Consider the following 18,559-nt stretch of genomic DNA (forward strand, 5'->3'; position numbering starts at 1 on the left):
AGAACTCGAACCGGACGATTCCGTAGTAAAGGCAGAAACTCCTTCAAGGCCAAGCGAACTGCCCTGGTCTCTAGACGGTTGATAGACCACGCAGACTGTCTCATGGACCAGGATCCCTGAACCAAATGGGATTGACAAACTGCTCCCCATCCAGCGAGACTGGCATCGGCAGTAACTACAATCCAATCGGGAACTTAGAGGTCTACTCCCCAATTGAGATTGTAATGTCTGAAGCCACCATGACAGACTGTCTCTTGGCAAACTCTCGAGAGGTAAGTGGATATGATGATATTCCGATACTGGCTTCCAGCGGGACAGCAATACCGTCTGTAGTGGTCTCATATGGGAAAACGCCCAGGGAACCAAGTCCAGCATGGAGGCCATCGAGCAGAGTACCTGTAAGTAGTCCCAGACCTTGGGTACCTGTAACCGCAAAAACCAGCAGATCTGGGCCTGAAGCTTCAAGATTTGATCTTGAGAGAGACTCTGCCTATAAGAGTATCGAACAGAGCTCCTAAATACTCCAAAGTGTGTGTTGGTGATAGCTGACTTTTGTCGTGATTCACTACCCAACCTAGGGACCATAGGACTTTGAGAACTCGATAAACCGACTTGCGGCATAGATACTCTGACTTGACTCTGATCAACCAATCATCCAAATATGGGTGAACTAGAATACCCTTCTTTCGAAGGAAAGCTGCCACCATCACCATCACCTTGGTGAAAGTCCACGGAGCCGTGGCGAGACCAAACTGAAGAGCCTGAAACTGAAAATGTTGACCCAGAATCATGAAGTGGAGAAAACACTGAGAGTCCTGATGGATGGAAATATGTAGATAAGCCTCCATGAGATCCAAAGAAGCCAGGAATTCTCCTTTGCATACAGCCACTATGACCGACCTGAGGGTTTCCATCCTGAAGCGTGGCACCTTGAGTTTTGCATTGACCTTCTTTAAATCGAGTATTGGCCGAAATAAGCCCTCCTTTTTGGGAACCAGAAAATAAATGAAGTATCTCCCTTGACGGAGCTCCGCTCTGGGAACTGGTACTACCGCACTTAACCGACATAACCAGTCTAGAGTCAGTTGTACCACCGCCTGCTTGACCGGATAGCTGCATGGGGAAATTACAAAAAGTTCCCATACGGGACGAGCAAATTCTAAAATGTAACAGTTTCTTATCACATTGAGAACCCACTGGTCCTGAATGATCTTGGCCCACTCGTTGTAAAGGTGCTGTAAGCGACCTCCTATAATAGGAACGACTCAGTGGACCAGCCTGGCATCCTTGGGTAGACTTACCTCCTGCCAAGGAGCCACCAGAGGATCCCCTAAAGAACCTTCTGGCTCCACGAAAGGATTGTCCCCATGATTGCCCCCATGCTTGCCCCTGCGAAAAATATTGTCTCTGTGGTTCCGGCGTCCACTGGTAGGCCGCGATCTTCTTTTGGCCCGAAAACGAGACTGTGATTGAAAAAAATCTCTTACCCTTAGGTTTATCCTCGGATAATCAGAGGACTTTATTGTCTCCAAGAGACTGGATCAGCTGCTCTAGATCCTTTCCAAATAAGAACTTACCTTTGAAAGGCAAGCATGCCAATTGTGCCTTAGAGGAAACATCCGCCGCCCAATTGCGAAGCCAAAGCAACTTTCAGGCGGCCACAGCTGATGCCATTACTCTGGAGGAAGTACGCACCAAATCATAGAGGGCATCTGCACTGAAAGCCACAGCTGCTTCCACACGCTGAGCCATATCCGGTTCCACAGCTGATTGAGACAAATTACCTTGAAGCTGCTGTACCCACTGGAGACAAACACACTGCAAGAAACTTGAACAAAGCGCTGCACGCAAACCTAGGGTTGCCACCTCAAAAATCCTTTTAAGGTGTAACTCTATCTTACGATCTTGTACATCTTTTTTTTTTTTTTTAAAGCGGCCGAACCAATAACCAGAATCATGGTACGCTTAGTCACAGCAGACACCGCTGCATCTATGTGAATCGGTTATTTACTCTTTCGGATAGTAGAAAGACTAGGGGGCACTCCATGAAGTTAGCATGGGGCACATTTAAAACTAATCGGAGAAAGTTCTTTTTTACTCAACGCACAATTAAACTCTGGAATTTGTTGCCAGAGGATGGGGTTAGTGCAGTTAGTATAGCTGTGTTTAAAAAAGGATTGGATAAGTTCTTGGAGGAGAAGCCCATTACCTGCTATTAAGTTCACTTAGAGAATAGCCACTGCCGTTAGCAATGTTTACATGGAATAGACTTAGTTTTTGGGTACTTGCCAGGTTCTTATGGCCTGGATTGGCCACTGTTGGAAACAGGATGCTGGGCTTGATGGACCCTTGGTCTGACCCAGTATGGCAGGTTCTTACTTTCGGGAGAGAAATAAATTCTAAATCCTGTTCTGGTAGAGGGTAAAGTTTCCCCATGGCTCTGCCAACCTTTAAACCAGAATCAGGAGTCCCCCATTCCTCTTCTACTAACTTCCTAACCGACTTGTGGTAAGGGAAAGAAGTTGGAGGATCTTGGATGGCACCTAGTACCGGGTCCTCGCCATCCAAATCCTGGTTCTCCTGAGGCACCTGAGAACCTGGTAAGTCAAGGGAAGCAAAACCTCCAGCTCTTCCTTTTAAAAAGGCGGACCACCTTAGGATCCTCAGCCTCATGAATAAGAGACCGGGTCATCCCCTTTACCCGCATCCTCGGTAGCTGGAATAACCGGAGCCACCAGGGGAGCTTGGCCAGACCCCGAACCACTACCACCAGGAGCTATGATAGCGTCCTCCGGATCAACCGCCCCAGCTGCATCACCCTGTGCTGAGGGAAATCTATTACCGGGCATAGGAGACCTCCTGGGACCCCCAAAGGACCCTCGGTGGGCTGGACTGTTGGAATCTGCAGCTATGTAGACCCCCAAGCTGCTTTCTGTCTGGCCATATAGGCATCAAGAAGTAACAAAACAAAGTCTGTGGAGAAAAGAAGTTGCAGCCGGTCCAAAAGATACTTGACGCTGTTTAGAGGGAGAAGCAGCCACAGACGAACCCTCCCCACCGCTGGCACAGTTAGCGCATAACCCCGTCTTATTAAGCCAGGAAGAATCAGAGCCGCATGAACAGCATGCCCTGCCGCGAGCCATAAGGTAGAGATAAAATATAAATCCTCTCTGAAGGTACTCACCACGACAGAAGAAAAGGTCCCCCAAACAAACAGCCAGAGCCCCACAAAAAGCTCCTACCTAAGGGGAAGAAGTCGCTCGCCTATAGAGCAGTGCTCCGGGGCAAACTTTTTTTTTTTTTTTTTTTTTTAAATTGGCTAAAAATGAACAACCTGCCCTGAAAAATAGGCAAGAATAGCCAAACATTTCTTGTAAAAAAAAAAAAAAAAAGTATTGTAAAGAACCTGCATCCGCCTCATGAAAGAGGGATCTGGACAACCAGATTTACACCTCACGGGTGCCCAGACCAAGCACACACAAGGGTACCAACCCCCGGCTCGGCCGCCTCAACCGGACAGGGAAAAACCCTAAGGATTCTAAAAAAATAATTAAAAAAAAGAAACTCCTGGGAGGAAGGCTCAAAAGAAAAAAATTAGTCAACTGCAGGATTAACAGCCTCTGCCATCTGCTGGAGACAGAGAGATACTGAGGAACTGCAGGTGGCACGGTTGCTTAGATACAGTGTCAACAAGGTTTCTCTGTCTCCATCTGCTGATAGGAGGAGATGAACCCAGGTGTCTGGACTGATCCGGGTACGTACAGGGATCCTGAAAATCTGGCTGGGTGTGAGGTCCCCAGGTCAAGTTTGGGAAGCCCTGTGGTAGTATTTAGCTTCAGACTCTGGAAGAATATCAAATAGGTCATTTTTTCAGTAATGTAAATGCTAAGTAATAGCACTTCAGAAGTGGCTGCCTTCCAAATTTCTGAGGTTTTACAATTGTAAAATGTTTTCAGAATCTGTTTAAATATAAGGTGCAATATATCATGATACAATTGTGCTGTGTATGTAAGTCAAAGTACATTTAATGCTTGTATATATCTTCAAAAACATATGTAGATTTTCTATTTCAACTTATTTTTTTTCAATTAAAACAAGGCTTGTCTTTTCTAGATTATGGATAAGCTTCCACATCTGAAAGCTATCATACAATACAAAGATGAGCTGAAAGAAAAGAGACCAAATCTATACACAGTAAGTATAAATAATAAAACAGCACGGTGACTGTTTTCATCGGGTCCTGACTGAACTAGTTTAGGCTCAATCCTACGAGTCGGTGGTAGCATGTAGCTTGCTATGTGTTTAGCTTGTTGAGATTGCCAGAGGGAAAAAAAAAAGGCTTTAGTCAGTTGTGCTGGCCAAGTTGTTTTCTTGTTCCTCTTGCAGGCTAGAATGGCCCTTGAAGGGAGTCTTAGGTATTGCTCCGTATGCCCATCTTATAGGTGCAGTCTTTATGCAGAGTATCCAGAGGAAGATGGCAGTTGGGTGTCCTCTGACTTCAGGATTGTTAATGCATGCCAGAGCCTAGACTGGGGATGTGCTGGATAAAAAAGTTATAAGCGTCTGGTAGCTGTGAATGAAAGTCCATCATGGTCCCGAGAGTGGAAGAACAACCTTGTTGTATATAGTGCTTATTCCGCATGCACTATTTCTGGTCATCACTTTTTTTTCAATTTTTTCAATTTTGGATTAATTTGGCACTTCTTACAATCATAGAGGGCAATTTGCAAAGTAAGTATTTACCCAGGTAAAATGGCCTGCCTGGAAATTGCCGCCTTCAAAAGCATCCTCCATCTGCTGACTTCCACGGCACATACTTTTAGCTGAGGAAAAAACACGTTTTTTAGGTCAAGGGAGGAAAACAGTACACGTACCTCTGATTTTGAAATGTCCGCATGCAGGCTATTGTGCTTCTTCCTCCACCTCATTCCCCCCCCCCCCCCCCCCCCCCCCCCCCCCCTCACTCCATTCCAGCTACACAGACAGCAGGTGCAAACTACATGGCCTTTTAGAGGATAACTTAAAACATGTGCGAGCTGCATCTATATATGCAGCTATGTGGATGTGTGCACATGGGCACCCTCTGCATAAGTCTACACACAACGTTTGTGTATCTAAAAGATACAACCTGTTTGTTCAACATAGCTAGATAAGTTTTGGCTTATCCTGCTAAGTGGCGCCAAAAGACAGAAAAGTTTTTCCCAAAAAACTACTAATCTAGCTAAGTAACACTGTTTTAAGATTTACCTGGCTAATTATGATAGCTGGATAAGTAAAAGAAAAGCACTACTTAACCGGATTATATAAGGACATTGAAATTAAGTAGCACATTTAAAACAAATCGGAGAAAATATATTTTTCACTCAGTTTCTGGAGGAGACGTCCATAAACTGCTATTAATGAATAGGGAATAGCCACTGCTTATTGGCGGCATTAGTAGCCTGGGATCTATTTGTTTGGGTACTTGCCAGGTACTTGTAACTTGGATTGGTCACCTTTGGAAACAGGATACTGGGCTTGATGGACTCTTGGTCTAACCCAGTATGGCATGTTCTTATGTTATGGATAAGTAAAATAGCTGGATAACTAGCTTTTGAAGACTTATCCAGCTATCTTACTTATCTAGCTAAACAGCTTTTTAAGGCAACATTTAGCCGGATAAGTGGTGCAATTTGGGTTGTGTGCATATTTGTGCTCCTAATTTTAATAATTTACATGAGGAAATTTAACTTGCATATTTTTCTTATCACTTGTCGACTTTTACGCGTGTAAATTACCAAATTTTATAACATGCGCACAAACTTACTAGTTTTATTAATTAGTCCAGCAGTTTGCCAAGTCTATCTCTAGGTCATCAAGACCTCTTTGGTTCTTCAGCCTGAGCTCCATTTAGTTTATCCAGACCCCTAATCTAGTCAGTATTTGGTTATAAAGCGTTCGATTTTGACTTCTACCAGATAATTAGCAGGTGTAAATAAGAACATAAGAAAATGCCATGCTGGGTCAGACCAAGGGTCCATCAAGCCCAGCATCCTGTTTCCAACAGAGGCCAAACCAGGCCACAAGAACCTGGCAAGTACCCAAACATTCTCTGTATGGAGAATTCTCTCACGCGATATGTTCCAGAGTTGTCCTGGATGCCACGGAATCTTCCTGCTGCATTATGAGCAAAATGTCCTCAGTACATGGGAGAAAATATATTGGCTCCTCCAAGCAGCTTCCCAGGAATGAAAGAGGAGCTTCAAGAAGGATCCTGCTTTCAAAATGACTGAAGAGCAATGGCTTGTTCCCGATAAGATCTGACCTTCTCTTGCGAAGTTGTGTGAGAGGATTTTGCCTTAAGGTGAACAGTCACATCCTGTAGATGAGAATGTCCAGATAAAGCTGGGAATGTCCAAACAGATCAGGGAAATGCCATCAAACCCCTTCATTTATCAAAATGCTATAAGGCGTTGTCGCATGCATTAATCTTTCTCTCTCTCAATCTCTCTCTTTTTTTCTCTCTCTTCTCTCTCTCGTCTCCCTGTAACCGTCCTTCATCCCCAGTGGTTGTACGTAGGAAATTCCACATTCTGGCACTTATTTCAAAGTGCGAAAACGTTATCATGGTTTGCGGTAACGTAGCTCTTGGCATAGGTATTAGTCTAAATTGTGATAAAGTGCCTATTACCATAAAACATGCCCCTTTTTCTCTCGCAGGTGATATTTAGTGCATTTTGATAAATCCAGGCCTAAGTTAGTTAAGCTTCAAAGAATGGTCAATGAATCATGCATATATTTAACGTAGCACTCAGAAAGCTAATATTCAACATACTTTCTGTCTTTCAGAAATACCTTGAAAGTGAAAATTAATTTTAAACATATTTTGCCAAACTTAACTATTTGCTTACTATTAAATACGATTTTTTTTAATGAAAAGCATGGTATAGTTTCTTCAAGCTCATCTGTTTTCTTTTAAGGAATTTCTAAAGGTTTTAATTCACTTTCAGTTTAGCTTGAAATTCTGCACCCTTATGAGTGTGTAAAAGAAGAAGTCTTTTTCTCGTCAATAGAGACTCATTTCTATGCAGTTTTTAACAGTCGCTGCGTGAAGGGGTATGATACATTATAACTATGTTTCAAAGGGGGTACATTTTTTTATATCTCCATCTGACTTATCAAATGTATTCAAATTGTTAAAATGAGAATTCCAGGAAAGAATTTACTTCTCCTCAGCTGAAGTTTCTGATCGTTTTCTCAAGCATTTCATTCAGTAACTACAAGCATGCCTATTATGAGAGGATTCCAGGAAAATGTGTCCGAAATAAAATATAAAAAGTACTAAGGTTCTAAGAGGCAGGAATAAAATGTAATGTTAGTTTCAACTGTGAGAGCATAGATGCAAATTATGTCCTTCTTATGAAAATTAATCAGTATGTTCTGGTAATAGCTGTACATGCATCGCTTTCGCAGGTTATAAAATAGCACCTTTTATGATGGTCCCCACCCTGGAAAGCCCCTAGCCTGTTTCCTTTTTTATATAAGCAAATTTATTCATGCACCATTACTTGTGTGTGTGTGGTTTGAGGTTTATAAAATTGCATGAATATGCGCTATTTGTATGTGCATGTACTCCATTTTTACACGTGCAGCCCTTTTAAAATTCACCTTTTAATATGCATACTTTGCATGTGCTAATTTTTAAACAGGAGCAGTACTGGTAGTTTTTCTTTGAACATTTGATAAAATCCCATGTTAAAAGCACACACTTAAAAGTGAATTTTAAAAGAGATGCGTGTGCATGCTAGAGATATTTTATAAACATTGCACATATGGGAACAAGTACTGATACGTGAATAACTTTGCTTGTGTAAAAAAAACAGGTGGATTTGGGGCAGGTCAGGGACGTTCTGTGGAGAATGTGGGGGAAAGAGCAGCATGTGTATGTGTGAGTTGGAGAATATGTATATGAGAGGGATGACAAAGTATGTGTGTACCCTTCTCCCCCACCCAACTAATTTATGATAATCTCAGGGGGACTTGGAAATCAAAAGTTCCCAGGTATGGAAAGCATTTTTTTTTAATGATTAAGAGGTTTTAATTATTGGGTGTCTGCTGTTTTGAGAATGTAGGAGAATTGGGAAAGCCTTGCTTTCCCAATTCTTATACACCCTCTCCTACTGCCCTACCCCCCCCCAGATTTCCCCGTCATATTAAGTTATTATCATTACCTTTAAGTTTTGCCTTAAGTTATGCTTTATTAATATCCTAAGTTTTATGTACTAGTTATACCTTGCTACTTTTATGTACCTAAGTTAATCCTTGTTTTCTTCCTTCATTTTCTTGAGGAGTTTATGTACTGGTTTTTTAACTATTACTATCTTGTTTTATGTATAACGCTATGGCGTATGTTATTATGTTCTCTGTACACAGACGTGATATCTCTGAGTGGCAGTATATAAAAACCAATAAATAAACAAATAAATATTATTGGTGTTTGGAAATTTAAAAAATGTGTGTGTTTAATTATTGGATGTTATTCTGTTTGTCTTCTGTTTTGAAATATTCTTTTTATTGCTGTGGTTTTATGTTTTATATTTCTTAATTTTGTTTGTTTTTATGAGGCATGGTAATGTTTGGTTTTCCATTGTTGCTCTGCATACAGAGTTTGGCTTGTTGCAGTTTCCATTTTTTGTCAGCATGTTTCTATTTATACCTTTTTTTATGGTCCTTTTATTCTGTGTTTGAAGTTCTGCATCTGTGACTGAGGTAAGGTATTCTGCTAGCTAGCAAGTAGTTTCTGTGTAGAGATCTATAGCAGCCTGGCCTGGTCTATTTTCCTAATAGGGAGGTGTATTGGTGAGGAGGGGAAAGGGAGTGAGATGTTTTTGTCTTCTCTATTTTATAATTTTGTTTTTGTGAGGAAAGACATCAGTTTCAATCATATTTTTACATAATTCTTGAATATTTTAACTGAAAATTGTCAAAATTAATATTCAAGAGTTGCGTGAAAGGAATCTGGGAGATCAGGGTGCAAACTGGCTTCTAGCACTTGAGAACCAGGTTACCTACTCCTGATTTAAATCTTGGTACACCATGTTGCCTACCCCTGCTCTGGTAGCTGCATCATTTATTTATTTATTTATTTGCGGTTTTTTATATACCGAGGTTTAGCAGAAGCCTTCACCCTGGTTTACAATAGAATAAATTAGTTACATAGAACGGTCAAAAAAGAACAACAAAAGGTTACAAGGAACGGTACAAGGGGGGGAAAACGGAGGAAAAAAAAACCCCCGAGGTTTATGAGACCTCGAACTAAATGACTAATAGTTGGGAACTGAACATAAACGTATGAGCAACATTTGAGCAAGGATGTCAAGAGCAGATTAGATACCTAATAGAAACAAGCACCCAAAGAAATTTTTTGGGGAGTTGCAATATACTATCCAATTCACATTCAAAAACCCTCTTTATGAATTATTTTCAATAAAATCTTTAAACACTCAATGGGTCACCAACTGTGAATCTTGTCATTCAAAATTCCAATGCTATTCATACAGGAGGCTGTCGGATCTGTGTATTGACCCAAACTGGCCTCACTGTTTAAATTGGAAAAAAAATTTTGAAAGATGGAGGGCAGGTTTCATATATATGAGTTTAAAACCCCAACCAGGGTGAACTCAAATTTGTACATATAATCATAAACCGGACCGCCTCCATCCAATTTTTTAAGAAATGTGCAACCAGTTCAAACACCTATATCCATTTTCTTAGTGTGATTTTTCATTTTTTTCTTTTTTCTTTTTAAATATCATAAACAGCTGACTTCATGAAATAATTTTGAAAGTCCCGACTTATCTGGTAATAGTTGACAACCCGACGTAGCCACGTTTCTGGTCCGCGAACAGACCTTTCTTCAGGGGATGTTGTCCTGTTTCATAATCAGTCGGTGTACCAAAAGTCCTCTGTTAGTGTTACATTCTTTTTTCAAAAAGACGCCATCATGCGTTCAAATTGGTACACCGACTGATTATGAAACAGGACAACATCCCCTGAAGAAAGGTCTGTTCGCGGACCAGAAACGTGGCTACGTCGGGTTGTCAACTATTACCAGATAAGTCGGGACTTTCAAAATTATTTCATGAAGTCAGCTGTTTATGATATTTAAAAAGAAAAAAGAGAAAAAAATGAAAAATCACACTAAGAAAATGGATATAGGTGTTTGAACTGGTTGCACATTTCTTAAAAAATTGGATGGAGGAGGTCCGGTTTATGATTATATGTACAAATTTGAGTTCACCCTGGTTGGGGTTTTAAACTCATATATATGAAACCTGCCCTCCATCTTTCAAAAATTTTTTCCAATTTAAACAGTGAGGCCAGTTTGGGTCAATACACAGATCCGACAGCCTCCTGTATGAATAGCATTGGAATTTTGAATGACAAGATTCACAGTTGGTGACCCATTGAGTGTTTAAAGATTTTATTGAAAATAATTCATAAAGGGGTTTTTTGAATGTGAATTGAAGAGCAGATTAAAAACATTGTTAGCATAGCTAACTCAACTTGGAAACTTTGCTGGTTCGGGATGGAAACTTAGCCATCGCAAGATGGAAACTGGGAAGAATATTGGAAATTATGTACAGGGTTAAGTTTCCGGGGGGTGGGGTGGGGAGGAACGTTACCAGGGTAGGAGGAAAGGGAGGGATCTTATTATCATGGATTCATGGTGTGTTTGTCTTGTATGGGAGGTGTTAAAGATGGTATTAAGGGATTAGCCTACGCCGTCTCTGAATGTTTTTGTGAATATCCAGGTTTTCAGTTCTTTTTTGAAGGATTTGCTGTCAGTTATAGAGCTTAAGTATTGAGGTAGGGAGTTCCAGATGTGAGGTCCTGCGATTGAGAAGGCTCTGTTTCTTGTGCACGTGAGTTTAGCCGAAGGCAGTGTTGGTATTTCCAGTAGTAGTTTGTTGGTAGATCTAGTGAGACGTTGAGGTTTGTGTTGGTTTAACATGCTGTAAAGTGAGTTGTTTTCCGATTTGTGAATGCCGTTGTGTACTAGAGTAAGGGTTTTGAATTCAATTCTCTGATCGATAGGGAGCCAGTGAAGACTTATTAGTAGGCTCCACGTGATCTACTACCTCAGGTTCTGTTTCAGATGACTAATGCCTCTAGAAGTCATACCTGAATAAAGAGAATCATGTCTGAACCCTTCACAGCTTTGAGTAGCTCGCATTATTCTGATATTGTTGTGGTTCTATGATTTTCTTGATTGTCTATCTTTTCTACCATTGCAGCATTAATATTTTTAAGAGCTTATAGCTCCTCCATCAATTGCTCCGATGCCATTTCTTGAGCTAAGACCCGCTGTTCACTTCAGTGAGGCATAATTTTTTCAAAGCCTTTTCTTATCTCATCAAGAGAAGACTGCAGTTTTTCAAGTCTGTCTTCCAATACACTAGAAACAGTTTTTGAAATCTCCCAAACCAGTTTGTCCTCTAACTCCAAAAATTATTTTTCTTCAACTGCAATCATCTTAAAATCTGATTTGTGAACCTTCTTTCTTGAGGGGTGCAGAGACTGAGTGGTCATTGCCGAGAGCAGTAGCAAACATGCATATTCATTAGGGATATCCTGAAAACCCGACTGCCTGGAGGGGGGGCTCGCATAGGACCGGTTTGAGCACCTGTGCTCTAGAATATGCGCTCATATATCCTGCCAAGCTTAGGATCTTTGACCATAATAAATAGAGAATCTTTGATATGCCTGGAGAGTTGCAGAGACATTTGTATCCTCTTGGTGAGACATCAGCAGTCAAGTGAAGCTGGAACGTAGGTGAATCAGCAGGCAAGGAACACAATTAGTAATTGTGCATAAACTTTTATATGGAGAAAATTCATGTCCTTAAAAAAAAAAAAAAAAAAAAAAGTCTCCAATGATATATGCCTTCCAGATTGTTGAGATCCATGGGCTCTCATTTATTAGATGTCCCAACAGTGCAGAAATATACAAGTTTCCACTATTTTTTCCTGGCACTGAAGTCATGCTCACTGGTCTATAGTTACCCGGATTGCCCCTGGAGCCTTTTTTAAATGTTGGGGTTACATTGGCCACCCTCCAGTCTTCAGATACAATGGATGACTTTAATGATAGGTTACAAAATTTAACTAATAGATCAGAAAATTCATTTTTGAGTTCCTTCAGTACCCTAGGATGCATACCATCCGGGCCAGGTGATTTGCTACTCTTTAGTTTGTCAATCTGGCCTACTACATCTTCCAGGTTCACAGTGATTTCATTCAGTTCGTCTGACTCATCACCCTTAAAAACCATCTCTGGAACTGGTCTCTCCCCAACATCCTCATTAATAAACACTGAAACAAAGAATTAATTTAGTCTTTCTACAATGGCCTTATCTTCCCTAAGAGCCCCTTTAACCCCTCTGTTATCCGTCTAAATGGCTTTTGAATATCTACTCCAATATCTTTAGTCCATATTGGTTCTATCACAAGCAGCAAAACATGATTTCATGTAAGGTAATATTGGAGTTAGATATTTATACATATTGAAATAGAGTAATATTTTTAGAATGGAACTCAACTCTGCATGTATATATCCAGAGCAGAAATAATCAGTGACTGTATTGTGTCTTTGACTGCAGTGGGCTGAATTTATGCAACTTGGGAAAGATGTACCAGACTCTCTTCTGGATGAGATCCTTGCCTCTCAGAAGCCTAATCAATGCTCCACGTTGATCTATACCTCGGGAACTACTGGACAACCAAAGGGAGTTATGCTCAGCCATGACAATGCAAGTGACTCTTTGTTTTACCTGCAGAAATGCTTTTGGAAATAATTTCCCCTTTGTAATACAGAAAATCTAGAGCGAGAACTCTAGGCTTATCACATTAAAAAAAAAATTCTAAATGTAAAGATCAGTTTGTGAAGCATTACAAGCGTGTTGTCAACAATGAAGGAACACTGAAAGTAGACAGAACTAACACAAAAGGTCCTGTATATAATGATACTTAGAATGGTAACAGTTAACTGGGTTAACAGTGTTGTTTCCTTGGTTTGTCAGATAACATGGACAGCATTAATAGCAGGGAAGGGGGTGCGACTGAGAGAAGCAACAGACCAGCAGGAGACTGTGGTCAGCTACCTTCCCCTCAGCCATGTTGCTGCTCAGATGATTGATATTTGGTTACCAATGAAGTTTGGAGGTGCCACATACTTTGCACAACCCGATGCACTCAAGGTAAAATGAGTATATTTTATAAAAATGTCTAGTCTGCTGTTTGCTCAATACAATGCTTAGAGCGGAGTATAAAAACAAAACATAATCAATTTATGCTGACACCTGTAGAATTGACCTGTTTAAGCCTCATTGTAAGTTCCTCCTGAGGAAGCATAGTGAAACAAGGTCTGTTTCAGAGAACTGTTAGCATTTGCTTTTTGGATATTATAATAGGCAATTTTTGCTTTTTTTGAGGAAATAAAAATTTTCTGCGAACCTATGAAAATTTTGGACAAGATTAATTATGCATCACATTTCTTCTTTTGTATCAACATAAAACTATCTATACAAACATAATACAATAGTATAAATAACATCAATATCAATAGCAAACATTAAATAATGGAATCTGTAATACATATAATCTGTACTACCAGCTCTTTTATAACAGAAATTTTCTTGGGCATAATAGAATGTAGTAATGGATTGATCCAATACAGTGCGCTCAGTTGAGCGCACTGTTTAACCCGTAGTTGGACACGCATTTTGGATGCGTGTCCACAACCCCTTATACCATAAGGGGTTTAGCTCGTCTAAAATGCATGTTCAAACCCCACTTCCCCCCCCCCCCCCCCCCCCCCCCCCCCCCCCCCCCCCCAAAAAAAACTAATAGCGCTCATCACGTGCAAATGCATGTTGATGAGGCTATTAGCTATTTGACCCAAATACAAAAAAAAAAAAAAGTGTGACCGATCTGCACATTTTAACGCTCAGAAATTAACGCCAGCTCAGAGCTGGCATTAATTTTTAAGCAGCCCAAAAAAAGTGTACAGAAAAGCAGAAAATACTGCTTTTCTGTACATCCTCTGACTTAATATCATAATGATATTAAGTCAGAGGATCCAAAAGGTTAAAGAAAAAAAAAAAAAAAAGTGTGCCTGCAGTCAGGTTAGGAAAAGGGACACTCAATTTACGAATGTCCCTCTTCCTATCCCATGGCTACGCACAGGTTAGAAAAATGGACGCTCTTAAATTGAGCGTCCATTTTCCTAATCCGCTGACAGCCACCTCTCCTGGGTGTCAGCTGCCAAGGAGGAACTAGGGGTGCGCAATTGTCCCTAGCACCTCCTTTTTAGTGCAACCCCTCAATTTAAATATTGTATCGCGTGCCCAGGAAAGGTCACTGGATGTGCATTAGGAAAGCGGGCGCTCAACACTGAGCACCCGTTTTTCTGTGCATCTTGACTGTGTCTGCCTGTGTGTATTTTAATTGGATTCATACTGAGTCATGTGCTCCGGATGAACTTCTAACAGTAGAATTCTAGAACCCGGATTTCTGCCTAGCAACTACTTTTTAAACACTTGCTCAAGTGATCAGTTCCATTCACAGCTCACTAAAAAAAAAAAAAAAAAAAGTCAAGTATGCTGTGCCTGTTTAATCATCAGTTCCAAATTAGACATTTTTACCTATTAGAATTATCCGACCCTAACGCTGCCATTCGTTCATGGAACAACATAACAGAAAATATAGCCAACAAGCTCTGTCCTTCAATTACAAAAAAATCTCACACCAATGCAGCCAACAGACAACCTTGGTTCACCAACGAACTCGGAAAACTTAAACAAACTTTAAGAAAAAAAGAAGCGACCTAGCGTAAAACCCCTTGCGACACCACCATCTCATCATACAAATCCACACTTTACCAGTACAAATCCCTCACCTCAAAATCAAAAAAAGATTTTTACGCATCCAAGATTCACAACCTGGTCTTTGACGCTAAAGCCCTCTTCACCTATGTCTCCAGCCTCACTCAAACCATACCGCGAGAAATCCCCGGCAACATGGCTCAGTCCAAAGCCGAAGAACTCGCTCAGTTTTTCCAAAATAAAATTTCCAATCTCCTAACACAACTGCCTCCCGACACAGCAGCCCTCCAGACATATCAACAACCTGCACACAAAAATGCCAGCTTAAACACCTTTGAACCTGTAGCCTCCACTGAGATACAAGCCATCCTGAGAAAAATGAAACCTTCATCTCATCCTGCAGACCACATCCCCTCCAAATTACTTCTATCTATTCCAGACACAATAGCCTCATCTTTGACAAATATCATCAACTGCTCTCTAGCCCAAGGAATCTGCCCTGATGACCTCAAAATGGCCTCAATCTCACCGCTCTTAAAGAAACCTAACCTTGACCCGAAGGAACCCAACAACTTCCGCCCCATAGCTAACCTCCCATTCATCGCCAAGATCATGGAAAAACTAGTGAACTCTCAACTCTCAGATTTCATCGAAGACAACAATCTTCTCTTCACCCCACAACACGGCTTCAGAAAAAATCGAGGCACAGAATCCCTCCTCTCCTCGTTGACAGATTATATCTTAATGGGCCTTGACAAAGGAAACTCATTCCTATTGATCTTGTTAGACCTCTCAGCAGCGTTCGACACGGTCAACCACGCCATCCTCCTAAACCAACTCTCGTCTATAGGAATCAGCGGCACCGTCCTATCCTGGTTCAAAACGTTTCTCAAAACAGAGGTTACAAAGTTAAAATCCAAAACAAGGAATCCTCTAGATTTGACTCTGTCATAGGAGTCCCTCAAGGTTCTTCATTATCTCCGACCCTATTTAATATCTATCTTCTTCCTCTCTGCCAACTTCTCACCAACCTCAATCTAAAGTACTTCCTTTATGCAGACGATATCCAAATCATCATCCCCATCAAAGATACATATTCTGAAACTCTTGACTACTGGGAATCATGCCACCTGAAAATCAAACAACTACTAAACAACCTACACCTAATCTTAAACTCTTCTAAGACAGAAATCCTTCTCATCTCTCCGGAAACCAACATCTCCAACACTACTCTTCCCACCAACCTACCTACCACACAAGTTCGAGACTTAGGAGTGATAATAGACAACCGGCTAAACTTCAAGGCCCATATCAACAAAACAACCAAAGACTGCTTCTATAAACTCCAGGTTCTGAAGAGGATAAGACCTCTTTTCCATGCCCAAGACTTCAGAACGATCATCCAAGCAGTCATTTTTGCAAAATTAGACTACTGCAATTCCCTATTGCTAGGTCTGCCCTCTTCCTACTCCAAACCACTACAGATGGTTCAAAATTCAGCAGCTCGATTACTAACAGGCGCAAGAAAGAGAGACCACATATCCCCCATTCTGAAAGAGTTACATTGGCTACCCGTCCACTTCCGTATCATGTACAAAGCCATTTGTGTCATCTTCAAAACTATTCATCAACGCATCTCCCTCGATCTACAAATCCCCCTCCAAGTATACAACTCGACAAGACCTACCAGAAATGTCTACCGAGGCGCCCTCAAAGTTCCCCCTGCGAAAATGACCAAACACATCACTCTAAGAGATCGTGCCACCTCCACTGCTGGCCCTTCTCTGTGGAATTCCATTCCCACAGATCTCAGACTGGAACCCTGCCTCTTAACTTTTAGGAAAGGACTTAAGACTTGGTTATTCAAGCAAGCTTTCCCAGACACAATCTAATATCACGTCATAGATACAAACCAAGGACTTCAAATATTCAGCCATTAATCATGCCATTTTTACATAGCATTTAATTTATTTGTATACCGTTCAACCGTTTATTCTTTCCTATCTCTTCCTTCTTATCCAAGTTCTGCTACCCTTGTTATTTGTAACTGCTCCTTCGATCACCACAGTTCTAGTTGTTGTATTTAATGCACTCCCGTTCCATGTAAACCAGCAAGATATGTGCTCATGATTGCCGGTATATAAAAACCTTAAATAAATAAAAAATTATGAAGTCAAATGTGTTAATGTGGTTTGTCCCCATCTTGTGTGTATTGGAAAATGCTCAGTGTCTCTTGTATTCTTACTACTTTTCTTCTTTAATAGCTAAAAAAAAAAAAATCTTCAGCAATTTCAGCTTGGGTATGTTTCTGTTTTAGAAAATTTGCTGCTTGTGGATCTACTCAATTTCTGAGAAAGCAGCTGTTTGAATTTAAATTTGGTTGGAGCTGTCACTTAGCACGTATGCTGTCTATGAAAACTATGTTCCTCTAATTGTCATGGTGGCAAGAGTTTGTGAAATAAATTATCCTCTTGAAATGGATCAGTAAGTGTTGGTGCAACACTCTACCACATGATGTCTGATAACATGTCAAAAGCTGGCATCCGTGTGCTTCGAGGTTGCCTCGACGACAGCTCTTCAATAGCATTTGGTACTTCAACTGTGCTTCTGTGGCTAGAGTGCTTCAGTATCTTAATGGCTTAAGAGTATGAAGAGTGCATCTGTGCCTGTTCCGTGATAGCATTTTGCCGTCTCTTATGTGCTTCAGTGCCTTGAGATAGCCTTGGCCAACAGACCATATTAATGTGCTGCCATGAAGCTGCTTGGTACTTCAGCAGTACTTCAAGAATGTGTTAATGCATCAGGAATGCTTTTATTTTTCATGATAACTTTTGTGCCTGGATATACCTACTTAACAGTGCAGCTTTTGGGTTTTTGTTTTTCTTTTGGGGTGGCATTTTTCTCTTGCTCTTTTGGGCTTTCAGTTGAATCAGAACTTCTTTCTTTTGAGCTATAGTACCATGAACCTTTATTTGACTACGTAAGGTTTTTCCCCTCCCAACTCACTTAGTCTAGTCATTTACAGCATCGGTCCTTGGATGGAGGGCTATGCACCAGGGCTCACTCTAGAACCCTGTATTGATTGGACCTAGGTATAAAAACAAGATACTGCAGTTAAGCGATGACTGTGGTATATAGTGGCTAGACTTTGCAGCATCTCCAGCCCTGGCTGGCCTGGGGAGCAGACGGCCTGACCCAGGAATTGAAACAGTCATTCACAAGTAAGCTTGCAACACCATTACCAGATCAACCCAGCATATTTAATTTCTTGAAGTTTTTGGTTGTATTTTATAACTCCAAAAAGCATCTGATGATTTTTGCCTGAAGTGTTTGGTACCCTGAAACTACTTGAATCATTTGTGTACTTTTGGAGTCTTCAGATCTTTGACAAAGCAACATTTTGATTGGTGTTTTTGGTGATTCCAAGCTGCTTAAAAGCATGGATTTCCTCTTCATCTAGTCAGACCAATGTAGATGAATGGGTTATGCCCCACCGACCAGCAGATGGAGGCAGAATAACAGACTTGCTGATGTCACCCTTTAAATATATCTGTGCTGATCTCAGCTTGCCAGTATTCTCTGTTTCTAGTAGATGGAAAAGTGTGCATCCTGTTCTCCGGATTAAGGCCTGGTTATATTATTCAGGAAAGGATTAGTGGCAGCTCCTAAGGTGAGAGACTAGGTCTCCCTCCCTCA

General features: G+C 40.9%; 1 protein-coding gene across 3 annotated transcripts in view; it reads left to right on the forward strand.

Annotated features, from left to right (window-relative positions):
* The window catches only part of ACSBG2 (acyl-CoA synthetase bubblegum family member 2), a 355,967-nt gene that overhangs the window by 235,321 nt on the left and 102,087 nt on the right, over positions 1-18,559 (forward strand). For all 3 annotated transcript variants that reach the window (XM_029610908.1, XM_029610907.1, XM_029610909.1), the window contains 3 exons: positions 4,114-4,194; positions 12,641-12,790; positions 13,061-13,237. In XM_029610908.1, the coding sequence (XP_029466768.1) occupies positions 4,114-4,194; positions 12,641-12,790; positions 13,061-13,237 (408 nt within the window). The remainder of the gene's footprint in view (positions 1-4,113; positions 4,195-12,640; positions 12,791-13,060; positions 13,238-18,559) is intronic.

The sequence above is a fragment of the Rhinatrema bivittatum genome, chromosome 8, assembly GCF_901001135.1.
Source record: "Rhinatrema bivittatum chromosome 8, aRhiBiv1.1, whole genome shotgun sequence".
NCBI lineage: Eukaryota > Metazoa > Chordata > Amphibia > Gymnophiona > Rhinatrematidae > Rhinatrema > Rhinatrema bivittatum.